This window comes from Vigna angularis, chromosome 8, assembly GCF_016808095.1.
Source record: "Vigna angularis cultivar LongXiaoDou No.4 chromosome 8, ASM1680809v1, whole genome shotgun sequence".
NCBI lineage: Eukaryota > Viridiplantae > Streptophyta > Magnoliopsida > Fabales > Fabaceae > Vigna > Vigna angularis.
Window position 1 is genome coordinate 23,706,830 of NC_068977.1, and position 17,905 is coordinate 23,724,734.

The window sequence follows — 17,905 nt, forward strand, 5'->3', positions numbered from 1 at the left end:
ACCGTAATTTTAGTTTTGATTGAAAGGCATTTTCAACCGAGTCTTCTTCATGCCTTTTCAATCTTTGTTCATAAGCTTCAAGAGAGCCCATTAGTTGTGTGACTGACAATGTAACCAAATCTTTTGTTTGTTCAATTGCGGTTGCGATTGCATCATATTTTTGGGGAATAGAAATTAAAATTTTCTCTACGATCTTTTTGTCAAGAATATTTTCCCCATAAGCTCTCATTTGACTAACTATTTCTTTTATTCTAGAATAGTAGTCTTTAATGGTCTCAGATTCTTTCATTCTTAATAATTCAAACTCTCGTCTTAGAGAATGAAGTTTAATATTGCGTACCTCGCCACTTCCTTGAAACTCCTCTTGTATTGTGTTCCAAGCTTGTTTTGCACTTGTGGCACCAATTATCCTTGGAAAAATTGTGTCATCAACTGCTTGTTGAAGAACAAATAAAGCCCTTGAATCCTTCTGCTTGTTTTCTTTCAACTCCTTCTTTTAAGCTACAGTAAGAGTAAAGGTGTCTTCTGGAATAGTGAATCCCTCTTCTATGATATCCCATAAATCTTGAGAGCGGAAGAATGTCTTCATTTTGACACTCCAAAAATCATAATTTTCTCCTTTGAAAATAGGTACTGGAATTGATGATGTTTGATTAGTAGTAGCCATGTGTTGAGAATATATTTGGAAGTAGTAGAATGAGTTATAGTTTTGTTTGAGGTAGTTGAAAATTTTATCTACGCCCAATAGATGACCGAACGTATCTCTGGTACCATTGTTAGTATTTTGAGGTTGTGAAAGGAATAGTTGATGATAGAGAAAATGTAGAGATAGTTGAATTTAGAGAAAATGTGGAGATAGTGGAATGCGGAAGTAGTAGTTGGAAGAAGTGTTGTAGTTGTCTTTAGTTGTAGTAGATGTTAGCTTGTTACAATTGATATATGTTGGCTACATCTTCATCAAATGGTAGAGTTCATGGGTATTTATAGACCCATAGATTATTCTAGAACATACTAGCCACAACTTATGTGGAATGTTCTAGATTTTTACCTATGTAGAATATTCTTGATTTGTCTTCCTATCTTAGGCTTTTCTACAATATTCTATAACTTGTATTACATTTTAATTCTTCTATCTAAGGAGCTTCTACATTCTTCTAAAATTTGCATTACACTTTAATAAAACATTATAAGAGAGATCAAGGATAGTAAGAGATGTGGAAAAGTTGGAATGAGAACGAAACAAAGATGAAAAATCATTATGAGAAAGATAGCAATCAACTAGCCTCAACTCCCTTAAGTTTGGTAGAAACTCATTGATCATATGACAAGAGGAACCAAAATCAGGCTGCGATCTCAAGCTAAGCGTTCTTAATGAAGAGAGAGAATATAGCCACTTTGCATCATTAATTTTAAGATTACCTAGTCTACACTACAAAAATAATGAATTTTAGAAGGGGTTATTTTCCGGCGGTTTCGAAAACCCCGGAAAATTTCCGGCGGTTTATAATAGAAACCACCCCTAAATTGTTTTTTTTTTAAATAATTTTCCAAAAAGATCATGTGTTCTCTTCCCCTAATACTTCAGGACACTTACTATCTAACACTGAATAGGACTTCATTTCTGATCCTAATTTTCCCTAAACCCTAATTCTCTCTCTCAATTCATTTTTGCCTTCATACATTTTCCTCCAAAAAGTTCACCATAATCATTTTCCTCCAAGCTCCGCACCATCTTCTTGTTGGTCTTCCCTGCGTTGTGTTCGTCGTCGAGGCGTTGTGGCTACGTAGGTCGTGTTCGCTCTCGGAATTCCTCGCATCTGCGTAGGTCACTTCATTTTCATTCCATTCGTTGATTCGTTTTTCTTTCCGTTCATTTTCACTCTATGCGTTTGAACTTTTGATTACTCTCGGAATTGAAATGGTAGAAAAACACGTTTTAGGTTTCTGATTAGTCTTGTGTTTTCTAAGAATATTAATGTATGAGAAGGGTGTGAAGTATGAGGAGGTGAGAGGCAAGGCAAGGGGTGAGAATGATGAATCTCTTGAGCTCTGTTCCAACACAGACAACGAGGAAGCCTTTTGGAACCATGTCTGCACTGTTGGAAGCAGAAGAAGAATTTCCTCACGGATCTTGTTACACTTCAAAAATTTTAAGAAAACCCAATTAATTTGTTTTGGTTCTGAGGGACTTTCTCATTTTGCTTAGTTTTGTTTTGTTTTTTGTTTTTCTTTATACCACCACAAAATTTACTGTAGTTTGAGGAAGTGAGGTGATATAATTGCCTACTTGAAAACGAGGAGCTAAAAACCCACTTATTCAAGCACTATCTCTATTTTATCCAGTAAGGAGCTGCTAGTTTTGATTGATTCCAAGCTAGTGTTAATATGGGATGATAAAATATATTATCGACAAACCGAGCTTAGTTAGTTAGGCTTAAAACTGAGACATTGTTAGGATAGTATGCAATTGACTATGAAACGTATTCCTTGTTAACTTAATGCTCTCATAACTTGATCTACTTTCGTGTGACAATGTTAAGGTTATATTGTATGGTTCAAAATTGTGTGTATTTTAATTTCTATCTTTTTTTATGTGTACTGGAGTTGTATCATTGTTGTTGGTATCTGTTTGAGATCAGATTTATGTTTTAATTATGAATGATTGTGAATTTGGCTTTAATCTTGTATTTAGCTAGAAGAATACTGGCTAATTTGCTTGAATTGTATGCTCCTTTAAACATGTATATTGCTTCACTTAGTGCACATACTAACTATGCTTTGTGTGGCTTGGATCTGCACAACCATGATTTGGAAGTCATCATTTCCAAATTTTAGTCATAGATTTTCTTGGTAGCATTATTATTTATATTTATTGCAGTACTGATTATCAAACTCATATTTGCATAAATGTTTTGCAGGAAAAATGATTTTTTTGTTTCTTATTGCAATTTTTAACATGATGCTCTGTCCTGATGTGCGAGTTGGTTTCCTAATTGATTTTCTCTAAGGAACAGTATGAAAAGAAATATATATTTTTTTCTTCTATAATGAAGCAAGTTCTTCCCGTTTGTTGTTTTCCTGTACCTCGTTCTAGTGAATTGGTCTTGTAAATTAGAGAATCTGTAACTTTGATAAGGTGAGTCATGCATTGTTCACATTAAATTATTAATCTTCATATATTGCCTCTTGGCCTGAATTGTGTGGTCAATGTAAATTCCACTTAGTTCTGAAAATTAGTTTAATTATACATACTTAGATTTGCAAGGATATATTGGTCACTTCATCCTAGCCAGATTCTTTGATATCATGTAAGAATCAACTGTCCAATTCAACCAAGTGCTTAACCTGTTGGATTGACGCCCAATTTTGGATTATATCTCTAACAATGGTATTTATTGAAACAAAGTAGCAATATGCAATCATGGATCTCTAACAAAGCTACAGTAGAGTAGAAAGTATATTGTTTGAAGTTACCATTGATTTAATCTTGTTTGAAGTTTTTCATGTTGTAAGTTGCCAAGTTTTCAGACACACACACAAGCATAATGAAGGATTTTAAATTATATTAATTTGTTTTTAATCCTTGTGAATATGTCAATTTTTTCTTTTTAAATCCATGATGACATGACACTTTAAAAAACGTGATATTTCTTTTTAAATAATGACTTTGAACAAATGAACCTATGAAATTTTTCATTTAAATTTAGGCTTTGGTAGGAATACACTTACCATAAATATTGACTCTTTACTGGCTATGTTGTAGAATGAAAACGAGATGAAAAGAGTAAGAAGAACCTTGTAAGTTATTTTGATATTGACTACTATACATAAGGAAATGAATCACTGTGGTCAAATACCCTTAAAAGGATCAAACTCTGTCTTTGCAGTTGTTCAAATTAATGAGTTTTGTTTTTAATTTTTAATTCTTATAAATGTCTAAGCAACCAAGACTCTCCAATAATAAGTAACTTTTGAGATTAATTATTTATATAATAAGCTTACAATTAGGTTTAAACTTATTTATTATTTTCCTGAAGAAAACAATTTAATAAATTATTTCATAAATTGAGTTCATAAGCTCGTTTACACTGTGAATAATTTTTTGTTTTGCATGTTTGAAAAGTGCTACAAAACAAATAAATTGAAAGGGAGCAACTGGACCAATTCAAAAAAATTGCTAAGTATGTTTTTCTTAAACAAAATACTAGGTTCTAGAATACCTGTTGCTATATATAATTAATGGATGATATATTATTGCTTGCAGGTATATGCTCAACCACACTGATATTCTGCTCTTAGTGGACTCTCATCCCTCAAGTCTTTACATTTACTAAACAGTGAATTGAGTTGGAGATCAATTACAACTTTCTTGATTTAAGCTAGACATAAAAGGTCAGTATTTTATAAATTTATTTTTATGACATTCAAAAAGTTTCTTGATTTAGTCCTCAAATGATTTTTTTTTTCAAGTTAATGTAAGTGTTTTGTTTCCTTAAATAACTAACCTATTTGTTTGTTTATGTTCTTCCAAAACCTTAGAAATTGGTCATAGTACATGAGATTATAATAGAAGAGGTCCTAAGATATCACATTATTTTTGGTTAAAGAGAGAAAGGAGTTAATAAGAGGTCCTAAGATATCACATTATTTTTGGTTAAAGAGAGAAAGGAGTTAATAAGAGGTCCTAAGATATCAATAACAATTGATAAGATTTTGATTGAATAACATTAATATTGAGGGACCACTGGTATTTAAGTACTGGAGTCACATTTAACTATTTAACTTACATACAATTTTTCATTTTCTTTGTTGTGTTTTTCTCCTCTTAAAAAAGGAATCTCACTGATTTGTGTTTGACCTTGTTGTTTTGGAATTGTGCATTTGTTTTCTCTAATTCAGACAATTTCACTATTTTATTAAATGTTGAATGTAGGAAAAAAATTGAAGCATATGAATCCACAACATCGTCTCAATCAAAAAAAATATCCAATTCAGATTCATTGGCTCATGCTTTAGGAATCCAAGAGCATTGTGGACGCGTTCGCAGTCTAGGTTTGGGTCCTTGCTCATCTAAAGTCTTTGGAGTCAAAGCTCATTCTCATAGTGGATCATCTTCAGCTGCCCCTTCTAATGATGAATTACAAACTTAAGTTAATGAATATTTTATCAATTACTTGGTTTGTTCCTTTTATGATTAACTTGTTAGGTATCATTTTTCTTTTTAAATAATTTCATCTGTTACAGGTATCTTCATTGACATCACAAGTCAATGACATGACATCACAAGTAAATGAAATGAAAGAAATGATAGCATTTATGTTGCAAAATATCAAGGTCAATTGTCTTCAAAGTTTGCCGCATTTCAACCATCGGTAATAATTACTAAATTTATTTGTATGATTATTTTTAAATATATAACTAACTAATTATTATGTTATATTGTAGGTATATGATCAAGGAAGCGTGCCAAATGATGACTGTAATGAAGATGAAGAAAATTAGACATGTATGAACAATTAGTTATGTCTGGATTGATATCTGTCATCAATCATGAACCCTTCTCAGCTTTCTTTTTTTTTCTTTTGTTTGGATAAAAACATATTGCTTTTTCTTTTGTCTGGATTAGCTTGGGTTGTGTAACTTCACAGAGGAACTGGAAAACGGTACTAAACAATGAGAGCAAAAGGGGCTATTATATTCTTGGATTCCCTTTGATGGTTTCTAAAACCAGATTTATTTTATTTTTCATTTTTGTTGTTTATGAATTGGTGAAGTTGAATTAGATATATGAATTGGTGAAGTTGAATTAGATATATGAATTGGTGAAGTTGATTCAGAATATAACTCTGCAATGACAATGAAGGCTAGGGGCAATGAGGTTTTCAATGGGAAGTACACAACAAGAACCACAGCCAAAAGCTTTCTCATTTATCATGAAATTTCTATTTCTGTAAGTTTGATTTGTGATTGTAATTCAGGTCATTGGGCTACCTGCATATGTCCATTTCTATTTCTGGTGATTATTGTTTCACTTTTATAAGGTTAGAATGTTAATTTGATTTGATTGGAGGGCATGAAATAGAGTAGCACGTATAGAGTAGTAACAATTAAAGCTTGCCTATGTTGGATTGGTCATGTGAGAAGAATACCAATTGAGACTATAGTGAGAAAAAAGGATCATATGACAGATAGCTTGATTATAATGGCTACTGGTGTATCCTTTAATAGATCTATTATAATAGATCTATCCTCCCTTTGTTTTCCTTCCAAAATTCCACACCCAAACTTACTCTTAGGGGAGGGAGAGCTAGGAGTCTTGACAATTTCTAGGCAAGAGAGACCTACTGCATTCTCCTGGTCATCTTTGTATTGTGGTTCCTGTGAACTTTACTTGAAGAAAGAATCTAGTTCAGTAAAAAATTCATTATTTGATTCTAGCTTTGTTTATCTTTTTTATAATCTGAACTAGTTCTTACCACTCTTTTTTGAAATCATGCTTATGGATAACAGTGGTGCAGGTCTTATATACTTGTTGTCATCAATGTTACACATGTTATAATGTTGCATACAATCTACTAAGTGAATCAAACATAATCTCATTTTAAGTCATTACCAATCTAAGTTCATCCCAAGAAGACAGTTAATCTGCATCAACTTTTTTTAATATATAAGTAATAGATCAAATGTTTCTTGGCACAACCATAACGCCTGCGTAATTACCTAGAGTGTAGCTCAATTGGAAAAACATGCTGAATTGTGAGGGAAGACTAGAGTTTGATTCCCACATAATACACCCTTGAGGAGGGGTAAAGAGCTCTAAGTATGACTAATTTCTCGATCTATCATTAGTTTCATAATCAACTCAAATCATCAGAACTTGTGAAGGTAAATTAGGGTCTCACTGGAAAATCAAAAGGCCTAATGATGATTTATAAAGTAAAATAGCCTGCTCAAGTCTAGGGACCAAATTTTTAGTTGAACCTTTGGTTGATTACAAAATTACAAAAAAATTTGAGCTATCACTACATTTCCGGCGGTTTTAGATGAAACCCCAGCTATTTCCGGCGGTTTCCAAAAACACCTGCTATTTCTGACGATTTTCTAGAAACCCTGCTATTTCCGGCGGTTTTCAAAAAACCCCTGCTATTTTCGGCGGTTTTCAAAAAACCCCTGCTATTTCCGGCGTTTCGTTAAAAATCGCCGGTAATGTTTAGTGACGCTGCTTTTACCAGAGCTTTTTGGAACCGTGGGAAACAGATTTTCCAGGGGTTAAAACCGTCGGAAACGCTAAAAATAACCCCTAGAAAAATTATATATTTTTGCAGTGCTAAGAGTGTGCAACAGAGGAAGATTTCCAACCTGGAAAGGTATAGCTCCAGAAAATGAATTTTGATCAAGATCAAGATACCTCAAGCGTGAGAGATTTCCGAGTTGATAAGGGATTTTTCCTTGGAGATTAATTCCACTTAGATCCAGATATCGTAATCTTGTAAGCTTCCCAAGTTGAGACGGGATTGTTTCACTAAAATCAGTTTGTTTAAGATCAAGATACTTCACATGGAGAGATTTTCCAGTTGAGAAAGGATTGCTCCATCGAAAGAATTAACTTGAAGATTAAGATACTCCAACTTTGAGAGATTCCCCAGTTGAGAAGGGATTCCCCAAACAAAAGGCATATATGATAGATTAAGATATCTTAAGTGTTTGAAGGAGCCCATTTGCTCTGGGATTGGAGTGCTACTACTGTCAAGATTACAACTGAGATCCAAATATTCCATATTTTGCAAGTGAATCAATGAAGTAAGATTCATTGAACCAACCAAATAACGCATTATTGAACCACGAAGATCAAGTAATTGTACATGACCTGTTCTACTGTTGCACTGAATGCCTTTCCATTTGCAGCAATCAGTTGTATTGCCATCATCCCTCCATGTTGACAGAATGCCAAAGAGATCTATGAGACCATGTTTGAAGTTGAGGAGTGCTTCCCTCTCTCTCTCAATGCATTTCACTTCTGAATTCTGTGATGGCGAGATGAATCCAAGACTGAATACCTTGGGAAGCAAAAGGCACACTGAGATTGCAAAAAAGATTTTCAGTAAGTGACCTGCCATTTCAAAATTCTGGATATGAAATTTTGACTTGTGATGAATATTTTAAGCAGAGCATGTAAGAACCAAGAAGTAATAAGAAAGTGCACATGCAAATATAGTAATATGTGGTTTATATGAGATTGTTTAGATGAAAATAACAGTAATAAGATCTGAGAATTTAATTGAAAAAGAATTATTTCGACCGGATCTGTGGGACCCTGTTAAAACACTCACAAACGGTAAAGACTGGCGGATGAATGATGTCGAATGCTACAGATCGAACGAACGCTTGGTGGTAGAAAGACGCTTTTTCGCGCTTAGGGGCACTAGAAGTTGACGTAAACTGGACGGTTATCTCTTTGCTGAGGGCTGGACGCGCAAAGACCGAGCGAACGTTGGTGGATCCCGCGAACCGGAGCAGACCGGGCGGTGCTGTCTATGGGCGCTTTGGGAAGGGTCGGACGGGCTCTCGTCTTCAAGTCCTGGTTGTGGCGTTCGTTCTCTCTCCTCGTTCTCAAAGCCGGGTGGTCGGGTACTTGTCAAAGGCAGTCTGACGCTCAAGTCAGTAATATGACAGAGCGATCTGTAATGCATGTGTATATTGCATTGTAAACAATCTGTCCAGAAATCATACCTGGAACCTCTATTTATACTGATCGTAATGGGCTTTTACCTTTTGTGGGCCTGATAACGGCCGAGTCATACCTTAATCTTCATTAAGGCCTTTAATGTGTCATTAGTACTTAACTGTGTAGTCGACCTAGCGAGGGTCGGTCGGGACATCCGGTCATAAGGATGGTTGGCCAGGGATGTCAACCTAGGTGGGTGACCACTCGGTTTTGCTGATCAGTCACATTGGACATTCGGTCTTTGATGGCCGACCTGTGGGGACGTTCGGTTTATGAACGGACGACCTTGGAGGAACACTCGGTCTGTGGGGACGTTCGGTCATAAGGATGGTCGGCCAAGGATGTTATCCTGGGTGGGCGACCACTCGGTTCTGCTGATCGGTCACATTGGACGCTCGGTCTTTGATGGCCGGAGACATTCGATTTTTATGAACGGACGACCTTGGAGGAACGCTCGATTTGTGTAAGCTCGAACAACGTTAGCTTAGATGCTCAATCATAATTAAGACCTGAATAGACGACATTGGGTTAACTCCTCGCTAAGCCTGTGTTCGCATGAAAGGAAAATACTGTTGATGGGTATTTGAGAGCGATGATTTGCGGGTGGTGTGTTGTTCCTTTGAGGTGAAACGGAAGGATGTGTGCGGACGGATTTGCGGGATATACCCCGTTTTGATCACTCGCAAAGATGGAGAGATTTGCGTGGATTGAACGTATAAAGTCCATTGTGCCCTTCATTTATAATTAATTTCCAAGGCTGTCCGTTGCTCAGAAACCGCATTTCATACACTGTTGAACCACGAGGGAGTGCATGGGCAGGCGTGGTTTTAAAATATTCGTGTGCTTTGGTTTTGGTCAGAGAGATGTAACCTTGCGTGATAAAAGCAATGAACAACAAAGATTCCTGCTGTGCATTAGAGTGAAAGTGCAGTATTGAATATCATACCTCCATTGACCATAGGACCTCATACGCGCATGGTAGTGGGTAGGTGTGCTTCTATTTATTGAGGGATGAGAACCATAATAAATTGGTTGCAACTTTGATAGCTAGCTGCGAATGTGTGGACGGTGGTTGCTGGTGTTCAAATATCTTGCGATTTGCTAAGACGAGGAAGACGTTGGTGAGGTAAGTTGAAGCCATTATGATGTATTTGTTGGTTTGCATTAGCTGGTGTGTGCATTCGGACGAAGAATTAAGAAGTGCGTGGTGATGTCAAGAAGAAGCAAAGTCCAGTGAAGAAGAACAGCAAACGCGTGCGTCAGAGGCGGACAAGATGATAAACAATAGAGTTGGATGCTTCGTAACCGGTTACACGGTACACGTAATCGGTTACGTGTGTATGAGAAAATTTGCCTGCGTGATGTAATCGGTTACAGGCACAGTTAACCGGTTACACTGTTGACTGGAAAATGAGTTATTCTGTGCTGGGTGCTTGGGCGGTGTGTGGATGAGGTTATGGGGTGCACGACGGTTGTTCTTGGACGCCACCGAGGAGGACATGATTAACCGGAGTGGACAGGTATGGTAGTGGTGAGTGGTTTTGAGTGGTTAACAAGAGTTATGTTGTAATGGTTGTTATTGATTGGCATTGCAGGGAGTTATGGAAGAGGTGAGGGTGGCGGAGGCCATGTGAGAGATAACACGGTGGACAGGGAAGATATAGTTGTGTTGAAAGAATGGTGGAGAAGCAACCATATGTACTGATTATATGAGGAGTGGATGGTACTGGGTGATATATCGTGGTCTGACAGTGGGTTTGTGATGCAGGTGTTCACGGGGAATTGAGGTGTTTCTCGTGGTGGACCAAGAAGCGTGAAGGTGGTGGAGATTTCTAAGTCCAAAGGTAAATTTTGTGCTGGAGGTGAAGGAACAAATTCGGATTTGCAATGCATGAAATAATGAAATGAATTGTGCAGTGGTGGTGGCAAGAATAGATGTCAAAAATGGTTGAACATGTTCCCAATCCAGATATGTTTAGAAGTGAGGAATTATTTTCAAATTTAACGAAAATGGTTATGAAAAGTAATGAATGTGAACTATAAAACTTGTGACTCAGTATATAATCATAGAAAGACAAGTTCAATTTATTTTACATTGGAAGAGTTTGAATTAACGTTTATTTGTGCCAACTTGCAGCTGCCAGGGCCGTTGAAAAAATCAAAAGCAGGACCTAGGAAGTGGCAGTGTTCCTCTCTATCCATCAAATTGTATGTGCTATTAAAAGCCTATGGGCTATTGGGGGCGAACAAATCCAGGGCCTGCTGTCTTGGAAGCGAGAACTGAAGGCATTTTGCAGTGGATAGAAACAAATACCAAGTTGCATCAATCCTTCTTGCGGTTATCAAGTATGATTTATGTTATGGTTAACAAAGTTTTTTTAAGATTTTTATGTTAAAACTTACAATACCTCCAAAGAGTAGACTGTGGGAGTGAGTAGGTATATTTTATGATGTTGTTGAAGGATCTGTGATGGGTAAATTTTGCAGCATACCTTCAGCAAGATTTTGTCAGTTTGTGTGAAAGAATAAAATAAGTTGTATGTGAGTATGTTAATTGCCATGTACTACTGTTTACCACTTTTATCAAAGTCATTCACAAAAAAGCATAATGTTTGTAAGGATCTAACAATAAAGTGAGACCAAAAGGCTAGAATTTCCGAGCATGTTTTCTTAAACAAATATTAAAAGAGTATGCTAAGTCATTGCATCCAATAAGTTAAATGAATTGTTGTTTTGGTTTTATTTGTTAAAAGTGGAAGCAAAGTGTCATGAGTTGGATTGGAGAAGTATGATTTATTGACCCAATTTTGTTTGACTTGCGTTACATAGGAAATAGGTGCTGTGTGGTTGATTAATTGTTTCTAAGAGCATCTTGAGGTGTGCTGATACAGGTCTTCAACTTCTTCAAGAGGTAAGTATTTTACATAATTTGATCATGTTATAATTATTTCAATGATTTATTATCATTATGGACATGTACCTTAGGACTATAAGATTATTTTTTTCATTTATTTTATGTGTATTTATATTTTTATTTTATTAAATATATTAATGTATTAATATTTCAAATATTATTTTCATTTGTTATACGTATATGTAGCTAGTTAATAAGAAAGATATAAAATATTTTTGTGCTATTATGTTTTTCATTTTTTTTTTATAATCATTAGTTCTATGTATTGATGAATAATTGTATTTTATGTAATGAATATATGAATTTTGAACTTTTATTGTAGTATGTTAAATTGTTTAAGTTAATTTAGATGGAAGAAATTATAGATTTATCATATTTGGACCGCGAAGAGGTAGATGACGATGTGGTTGGTGTAAACTTCAATATTATAGCAATGATTCGTCAGCACTTGCAAATAACCACTTCATTGGCCGCATTAACAATGTTATGCATTGTTGCACACGCGTTGAGTATCTTGAATATGTACTCTACGGATTGCAGTAGTGTAAGCAATTACCTACCTGATAGAGATCGTCGTAGGGAGCAGTTAATGTCTTATCTTGTTCACACTAATCGATGCCGCGACATTATTAGGATGGGTCCAGAGGCATTTGTTAATCTCTGTGAGAGACTAAGATCAACAGAGTTAGTTAAGGATGCCATTCGTTCGACCGTGGAACAACAAGTTGCTGAATTTCTTCATATAATTGGCCATAATGTTAAGAATCGAAGTGTTGCATTCTTTTGGCATCGGTCAGGGTCGACGGTTAGCAGACACTTTCACAATGTCCTGGACGCTATCTTAAGTTTAGAATCAGAATTTCTAATTCAACCATCAGGAAATGAGGTCCATCCACATGTGTTGAACAACAATCGATTTTATCCTTACTTTAAGGTAGTTATTCCCTGTGATTGTAAAAGTTATCTGAACCAAGGATGGTAAAAATTTCATGTTATGAAATGATTAGTTCTCATTTTTTTGTTTAGGATTGTCTAGGGGCCATAGACGGTACTCATGTTAGCGTTAAGGTGCCAAGAAGTGAAGCTGCGAGATTCCGAGGAAGAAAAGATTGGCCCACACAAAATGTGTTTGCGGCGTGTGATTTTGACATGAAATTCACATATGTTCTTGCTGGGTGGGAAGGCACTGCATCTGATTCAAGAATTTTAAAAAATGCTCTCGATCGAGATGACCCATTGGTTATCCCGCAAGGTCAGTGTTTACATAGCGATGTCAAGGATTTTATTTGTATGAGTGACTAATATTCTTTGTCTGCGCAAAATTGTAGGAAAATACTACCTCGGTGATGCAGGATTCATGTTGAAAACCACAATTTTGACTCCGTACAGAGGCGTAAGATATCACCTCAAAGAATATACACGCAGAGGACCGCAAAATGCAAGGGAGTTGTTTAATCACCGACATTCATCTATGCGAAATGTTATCGAAAGAACTTTTGGTGTTTTGAAAAAATGATTCCCTATAATTGCAAGTGGCACTGAACCACACTATGGGTTGGAGACAATGACAGACATCATACTAGCTTGTTGTATATTACACAACTTCCTTCGTGGCGTGGATAACGATGACTCATTACTTCATGAAGTTGATAACGAGTTGAATGAAATGGAAGACCAGAATGTTTCATCATCTCAAGATAGAGAAGAGGACCATAGAATTGGCAGTAATATTAGGGATTCTATAGCCGACCATATGTGGCGAGATTATCAAAACTCGTAGTTATTGTATTTTAATGCATTGTATGACTATTTCATGTTATGTGTATGACAACAACATTATATTAAGGATGTTTGTATTTAACTTATTACAAATTTGTTCATGAAATAGGTTTAAAATGAATAGAGGTAAGGCAGCCGCCATTGAGTCCTCTGCTCCTATTAGAGAGTTCATGAAGTGGACAGAGGACATGGACGCACATCTTCTACACTGTATGATTGAGGAATCACGGATCGGTAATAGGGTTGACGGTAGCTGGACATCCCAGGCATATACCAACATAGTTGATCATCTTCATAGCTCCGGGTATGTCGCAGTTACGAAAAATAATGTAAAAAATCGTCAGAAAGTCTTGAAAGATAAATGGCGTGAGGTACATGACTTGTTTTCTGGATTAAGTGGATTTGCGTGGAACCCGGTTAGTATGAAATTTCATGCTGAGGATGAAGTTTGGATGGACCTGATTCAGGTATTTATACCAACACTAACATTTATGTCATGTTTATATTAAAAGTCATATATTCATACTTTGTTCCTTGTACATGTTTCAGTCCAGGCCAACTGCGGCAAAGTGGAGAGTTAATAGCATAAAACACTATGATTTAATGGTTGAGTTATGGGCAGCTGATCGAGCTACAGGTTCTGGTGTCCGAACAGCTCGCCAAGCACGAAGACAACGAGTTGGGCCTCGTGTAAGTGTTGATTTGAACCACAATATTGAGTACACTCCAGAGCAGCCTGATTGGATGAGGTATAGAGACCCTGCCCCACCATCTCCTCCTTCATCTGTAGATGAATATAGTCCAGGACAGACTCAATCTGTGCCTTCTGTCCCATCCGGTGGTACTTCATCTTCACGCGGGTCAAAAAGAAAGGCACCTATGGTCGATGTTATTGATTCTCAATTTGATAAGTTGACGACCAGCCTGGATGGTTTTGCTGGTGTGCTTAGCTCATCAAATGTTCATTTTTGTGTGATCTCTGATGCAGCCGTGCGTCAAGTAACAACTATGGAAGACAGAAATCAAATACTCCGTCGCAACTCCAATTACACATATACAGAGGCGGACATTTACGAAATGCTTAGTGCTATGAACATTGCTGATGACAATTTGCTAGAGCAATGTTATGATTTCTTATGTGGAAACCCCACATGTACAAAGAGGTTGATGGGACTTCCACCACACAAGCGGTGGAATAAATTATGGAAAATGATATCCGGCGGTGACTGTTAGGAAGGCTTATATCACTACATCTGTAGATGAATATGTGTACTGATGTCTTAGTTACCTGAACTAAGATTTATGTTTATTTTATCCATCTTTCATTTTAAAATTATGTTTATGGTTACGATGTAATGTTTCATCTTATTGACTCTTATTGTTAAATATAAGTAATTTATTATCACTAACTTTGTTGTTGTCTCATGTATGACTTTGTTGAAGAAACTGTGAAATGGCCTCATCATCAACAAAAAGGCCAAGAAAAAGTCGTAAGGGAAAAGAAACCCTCACTGAGGCAGAAGATGTAGCCCATGTAAGACCATCTGTACAGGAACAATTAGATCAGAGTCGTTTCTTCACGCATAGTCATCAAATGGAGAACTATGCAGCAGATTTCTATACAAGGAGTATAGTTGTTCCCAAGATAATGAATTTTGAATCATTTACTGGTTCAGGGTTATATTTTCAACAGCATCTTCTGTTTCAAGGGGTGGTGGAATTGCTTACATTGCAGGGACCGTACTATCCAGATTTAATCAAAGTATTTTATTCCAATCTGAAGATATCTGGAAATGGATATTTGATCAGTGAGGTGAAGAAGAAAAGAATTAGATTGAAACCTACTGATTGGTTGAATGTAGCTAACTTGAAGTACCAGGGTAAGAAATTGAGTTATTCAAATATCCCAGACGACTTTCCATACGACCGCGACATGGCATTAGCTACTATGGTTATACCAGATTTGGAATACAGTCACGGTGTTTTAACAGTTGGTTGTTTGAATATGAATGACAGGCTTCTGCATTATGTTATTGTGCATATGTTGACTCCACGACGTGGGAATTTTGCGAGGTTATTGCAGGAAGATATTTTTATGATATGGGTGCTTAACAATAATATATCTATCAATTGGCCTCATCACATCATGCAGCATATGCTTAAATGCAAGGCCAGTGACACACCCCTCCCATACGGTGTCCTTATCACACGGATCTTGCAATATTGTGGAGTTAATGTTGATGCCGACGCGTGCACTCAGGTAGGGTCCCGTCATCACTTTTCAATCAATTCTTTGAAGAGGATGCATATTGTTAATGTCAACGGTGTTTGGCAACACGATCATGTTGATGATGAAGAAGAAGACCAAGTAGACCATCATGAATACCTTGTGCAGCCTCCTCCACCTCCACGAAATCCTAATATGATGATTGAAATGTGGCAAGGTGTACAAGACTTGCAACATCGAATGCAGGGAATGGAACAAATGCAGGTCCGGGTTCAACATATTGAAGACAACTTGGCAAACCTTTCTTTGGACATGAACCGTCAATTTGCTAACCTCAATCACAATGTTAACAAGATTCTTCACCGTTTAGATGACTAAGTTAAATTTTATTCCGATTATGTATTACATTACTTAATTTCCCTTAAATTGAATTGTGTGTTTGATATATTACCTTACCTATTACCTTAGAAATATTTGTATGTTAAATTGTTGTCACTTATTTGACGTACTTGAAGATTATAACTTCATTTAATTATTTCTTTCTTTAAATTTAATCACTTTAACTTACCTGTATTAATTTTTTTTTACAATTTCCTTGTAAATTATTATACAAACAAATACTATATTTTAATAAAATAAATTCATTTTATAAGGCATTATAATTTATATAATTTAATAATAATTATTTTTTAAATTATTTATATTTTTTGTCTCTATATAAACATTTTTTCAAATAAATATAACATAATATAAATTACATTTTTTATTATATTTATACTTAGGGACATTTTGGTAATCTTTCATTTCTAACAATTAAACTATTTTTTTAAATCTATCACATCAATCAAATCCTACACTAATTTTTACAAACTTTACTTCCAAATCCACTCTCAATTACTCACAAATCCACTCAAAAAAACAACTACAAAATTACCCTCAAATCCACCCAAATCATCTCCTCCAAATCATCTCCCCCAATTAACCTAAAGAGAACAAAGCCTAAGGGTGTGTTCTTTTGGGTGTATTTGGGGGAGATGATTTGAATGGATTTGAGTGGATTTGAGGGTAATTTTTTAGTTGTTTTTTTGAGTGGATTTGTGGGTAATTGAGAGTGGATTTGGAAGTAAAGTTTGTGAGAATTAGTGTATGATTTGATTGATGTGATACATTTTAAAAATTAGTTTAATTGGTAGAAAATGAAGATTACCAAAATGCCCCTAGTTATAAAAGTAATATAAAATGTTATTTTATGATGTTATATTTAATTGTAAAAATGTTTATAAAGAGAAAAAAATTATAAATAATTTATAAAGACAACTAAAATTAACAATCAAATTCATTTAACCAAAAATATAACATTTAACAACCATATAAAGACAACTAAAATTAACAATCAAATTCATTTCATGTATTCATATATTTATATTTTATTAACAAAATCAAGCATTCATAGCAATAAAAAAAAATACATTCATATATACAGAGGCGATTGCGAGGAGAAATTCAAAAAGATTACATCCATGAAGAACATACAGAGGCGGGGAGAAAATAAGAGCAGCTGTGAGGGCAGCAAGACGACGTGCATCGGCGGTGAGGACAGAGAGCGCCGGCGACAGCAAGGGCTGCGATCGCAGCAGACCGTGGTGAAGCTCGTGCGTGCCTCGTGATTGTCTTCTCCTCTGGTTGTTAGGTGCCAAAATCCATCGTAACAGAAAAAGGGTACGAGTGTTGGGCATTTGGTCTAACAGAATCTGCAGAATCAACTCTAGGAAGGATTTGATTTACACTGCAGAATTAACATTACTATTCTTTTGTTTTTCAAAAAAGATTGTCACTTTGGTGGTTAAGAAAGTTTTATATTGATATTCGGGTACCCCAATTTATAAATATATGAAAGTTTTATATAGACTCACCGTGGCGCCATGGCTTAAAAGAAATTGATGGAAAAAGGTGGCACTCTTCTGGTGGAGAGTTGTGATCTGGAGCTGCTAATCGAGAGAAGCGAAAATGAAAAGGAAATCTCACTGAAATGAACGAAGGGAAAAGAAGACGAAGAGGGAATCTTACTGTGGGAGTAACCGGTTACGTTCATGTGTAACCGATTACACCAAGGCGTGGAAATCTTTGAAAACGTGTAACCGGTTACGATTTTTGTAACCGATTACGTCAACCATAACGTTTTCATGGATATGTATTTTTTATTGTAACCCTGGCTGAATACGCGTTTGGAAATTTCCAATTCGTTCAGGGCAAACCAGTC

General features: G+C 35.9%; 1 protein-coding gene across 12 annotated transcripts; it reads left to right on the forward strand.

The window, feature by feature from the left end:
- Window positions 1-1,543: 1,543 nt before the first annotated feature.
- LOC108345925 (uncharacterized) lies at window positions 1,544-17,398 on the forward strand. Of its 12 annotated transcripts, none has more exons than XM_052867260.1 (9): window positions 1,545-1,825; window positions 3,764-3,798; window positions 4,124-4,181; window positions 4,265-4,392; window positions 4,934-5,372; window positions 5,446-5,506; window positions 10,863-11,071; window positions 11,555-11,636; window positions 14,862-16,090. In XM_052867260.1, exon 9 carries the CDS (start codon window positions 14,872-14,874, stop codon window positions 16,021-16,023), a length of 1,152 nt encoding a protein of 383 aa, XP_052723220.1. In that variant the 5' UTR covers window positions 1,545-1,825; window positions 3,764-3,798; window positions 4,124-4,181; window positions 4,265-4,392; window positions 4,934-5,372; window positions 5,446-5,506; window positions 10,863-11,071; window positions 11,555-11,636; window positions 14,862-14,871; the 3' UTR covers window positions 16,024-16,090. The 12 variants fall into 12 exon arrangements, 10 of the variants coding, with proteins under 10 accessions (XP_052723221.1, XP_052723220.1, XP_052723219.1 ...); XM_052867259.1 differs by having other exon boundaries at window positions 1,545-1,821; XM_052867261.1 differs by lacking the exons at window positions 3,764-3,798; window positions 4,124-4,181 and having other exon boundaries at window positions 1,544-1,825; window positions 4,934-5,052; window positions 5,245-5,372.
- The last annotated feature ends 507 nt before the right edge of the window (window positions 17,399-17,905 follow it).

Bases quoted from the DNA above. Each gene is read 5' to 3' on its own strand.
- LOC108345925 (XM_052867261.1), top strand. From the start codon at position 14,872: ATGGCCTCATCATCAACAAAAAGGCCAAGAAAAAGTCGTAAGGGAAAA.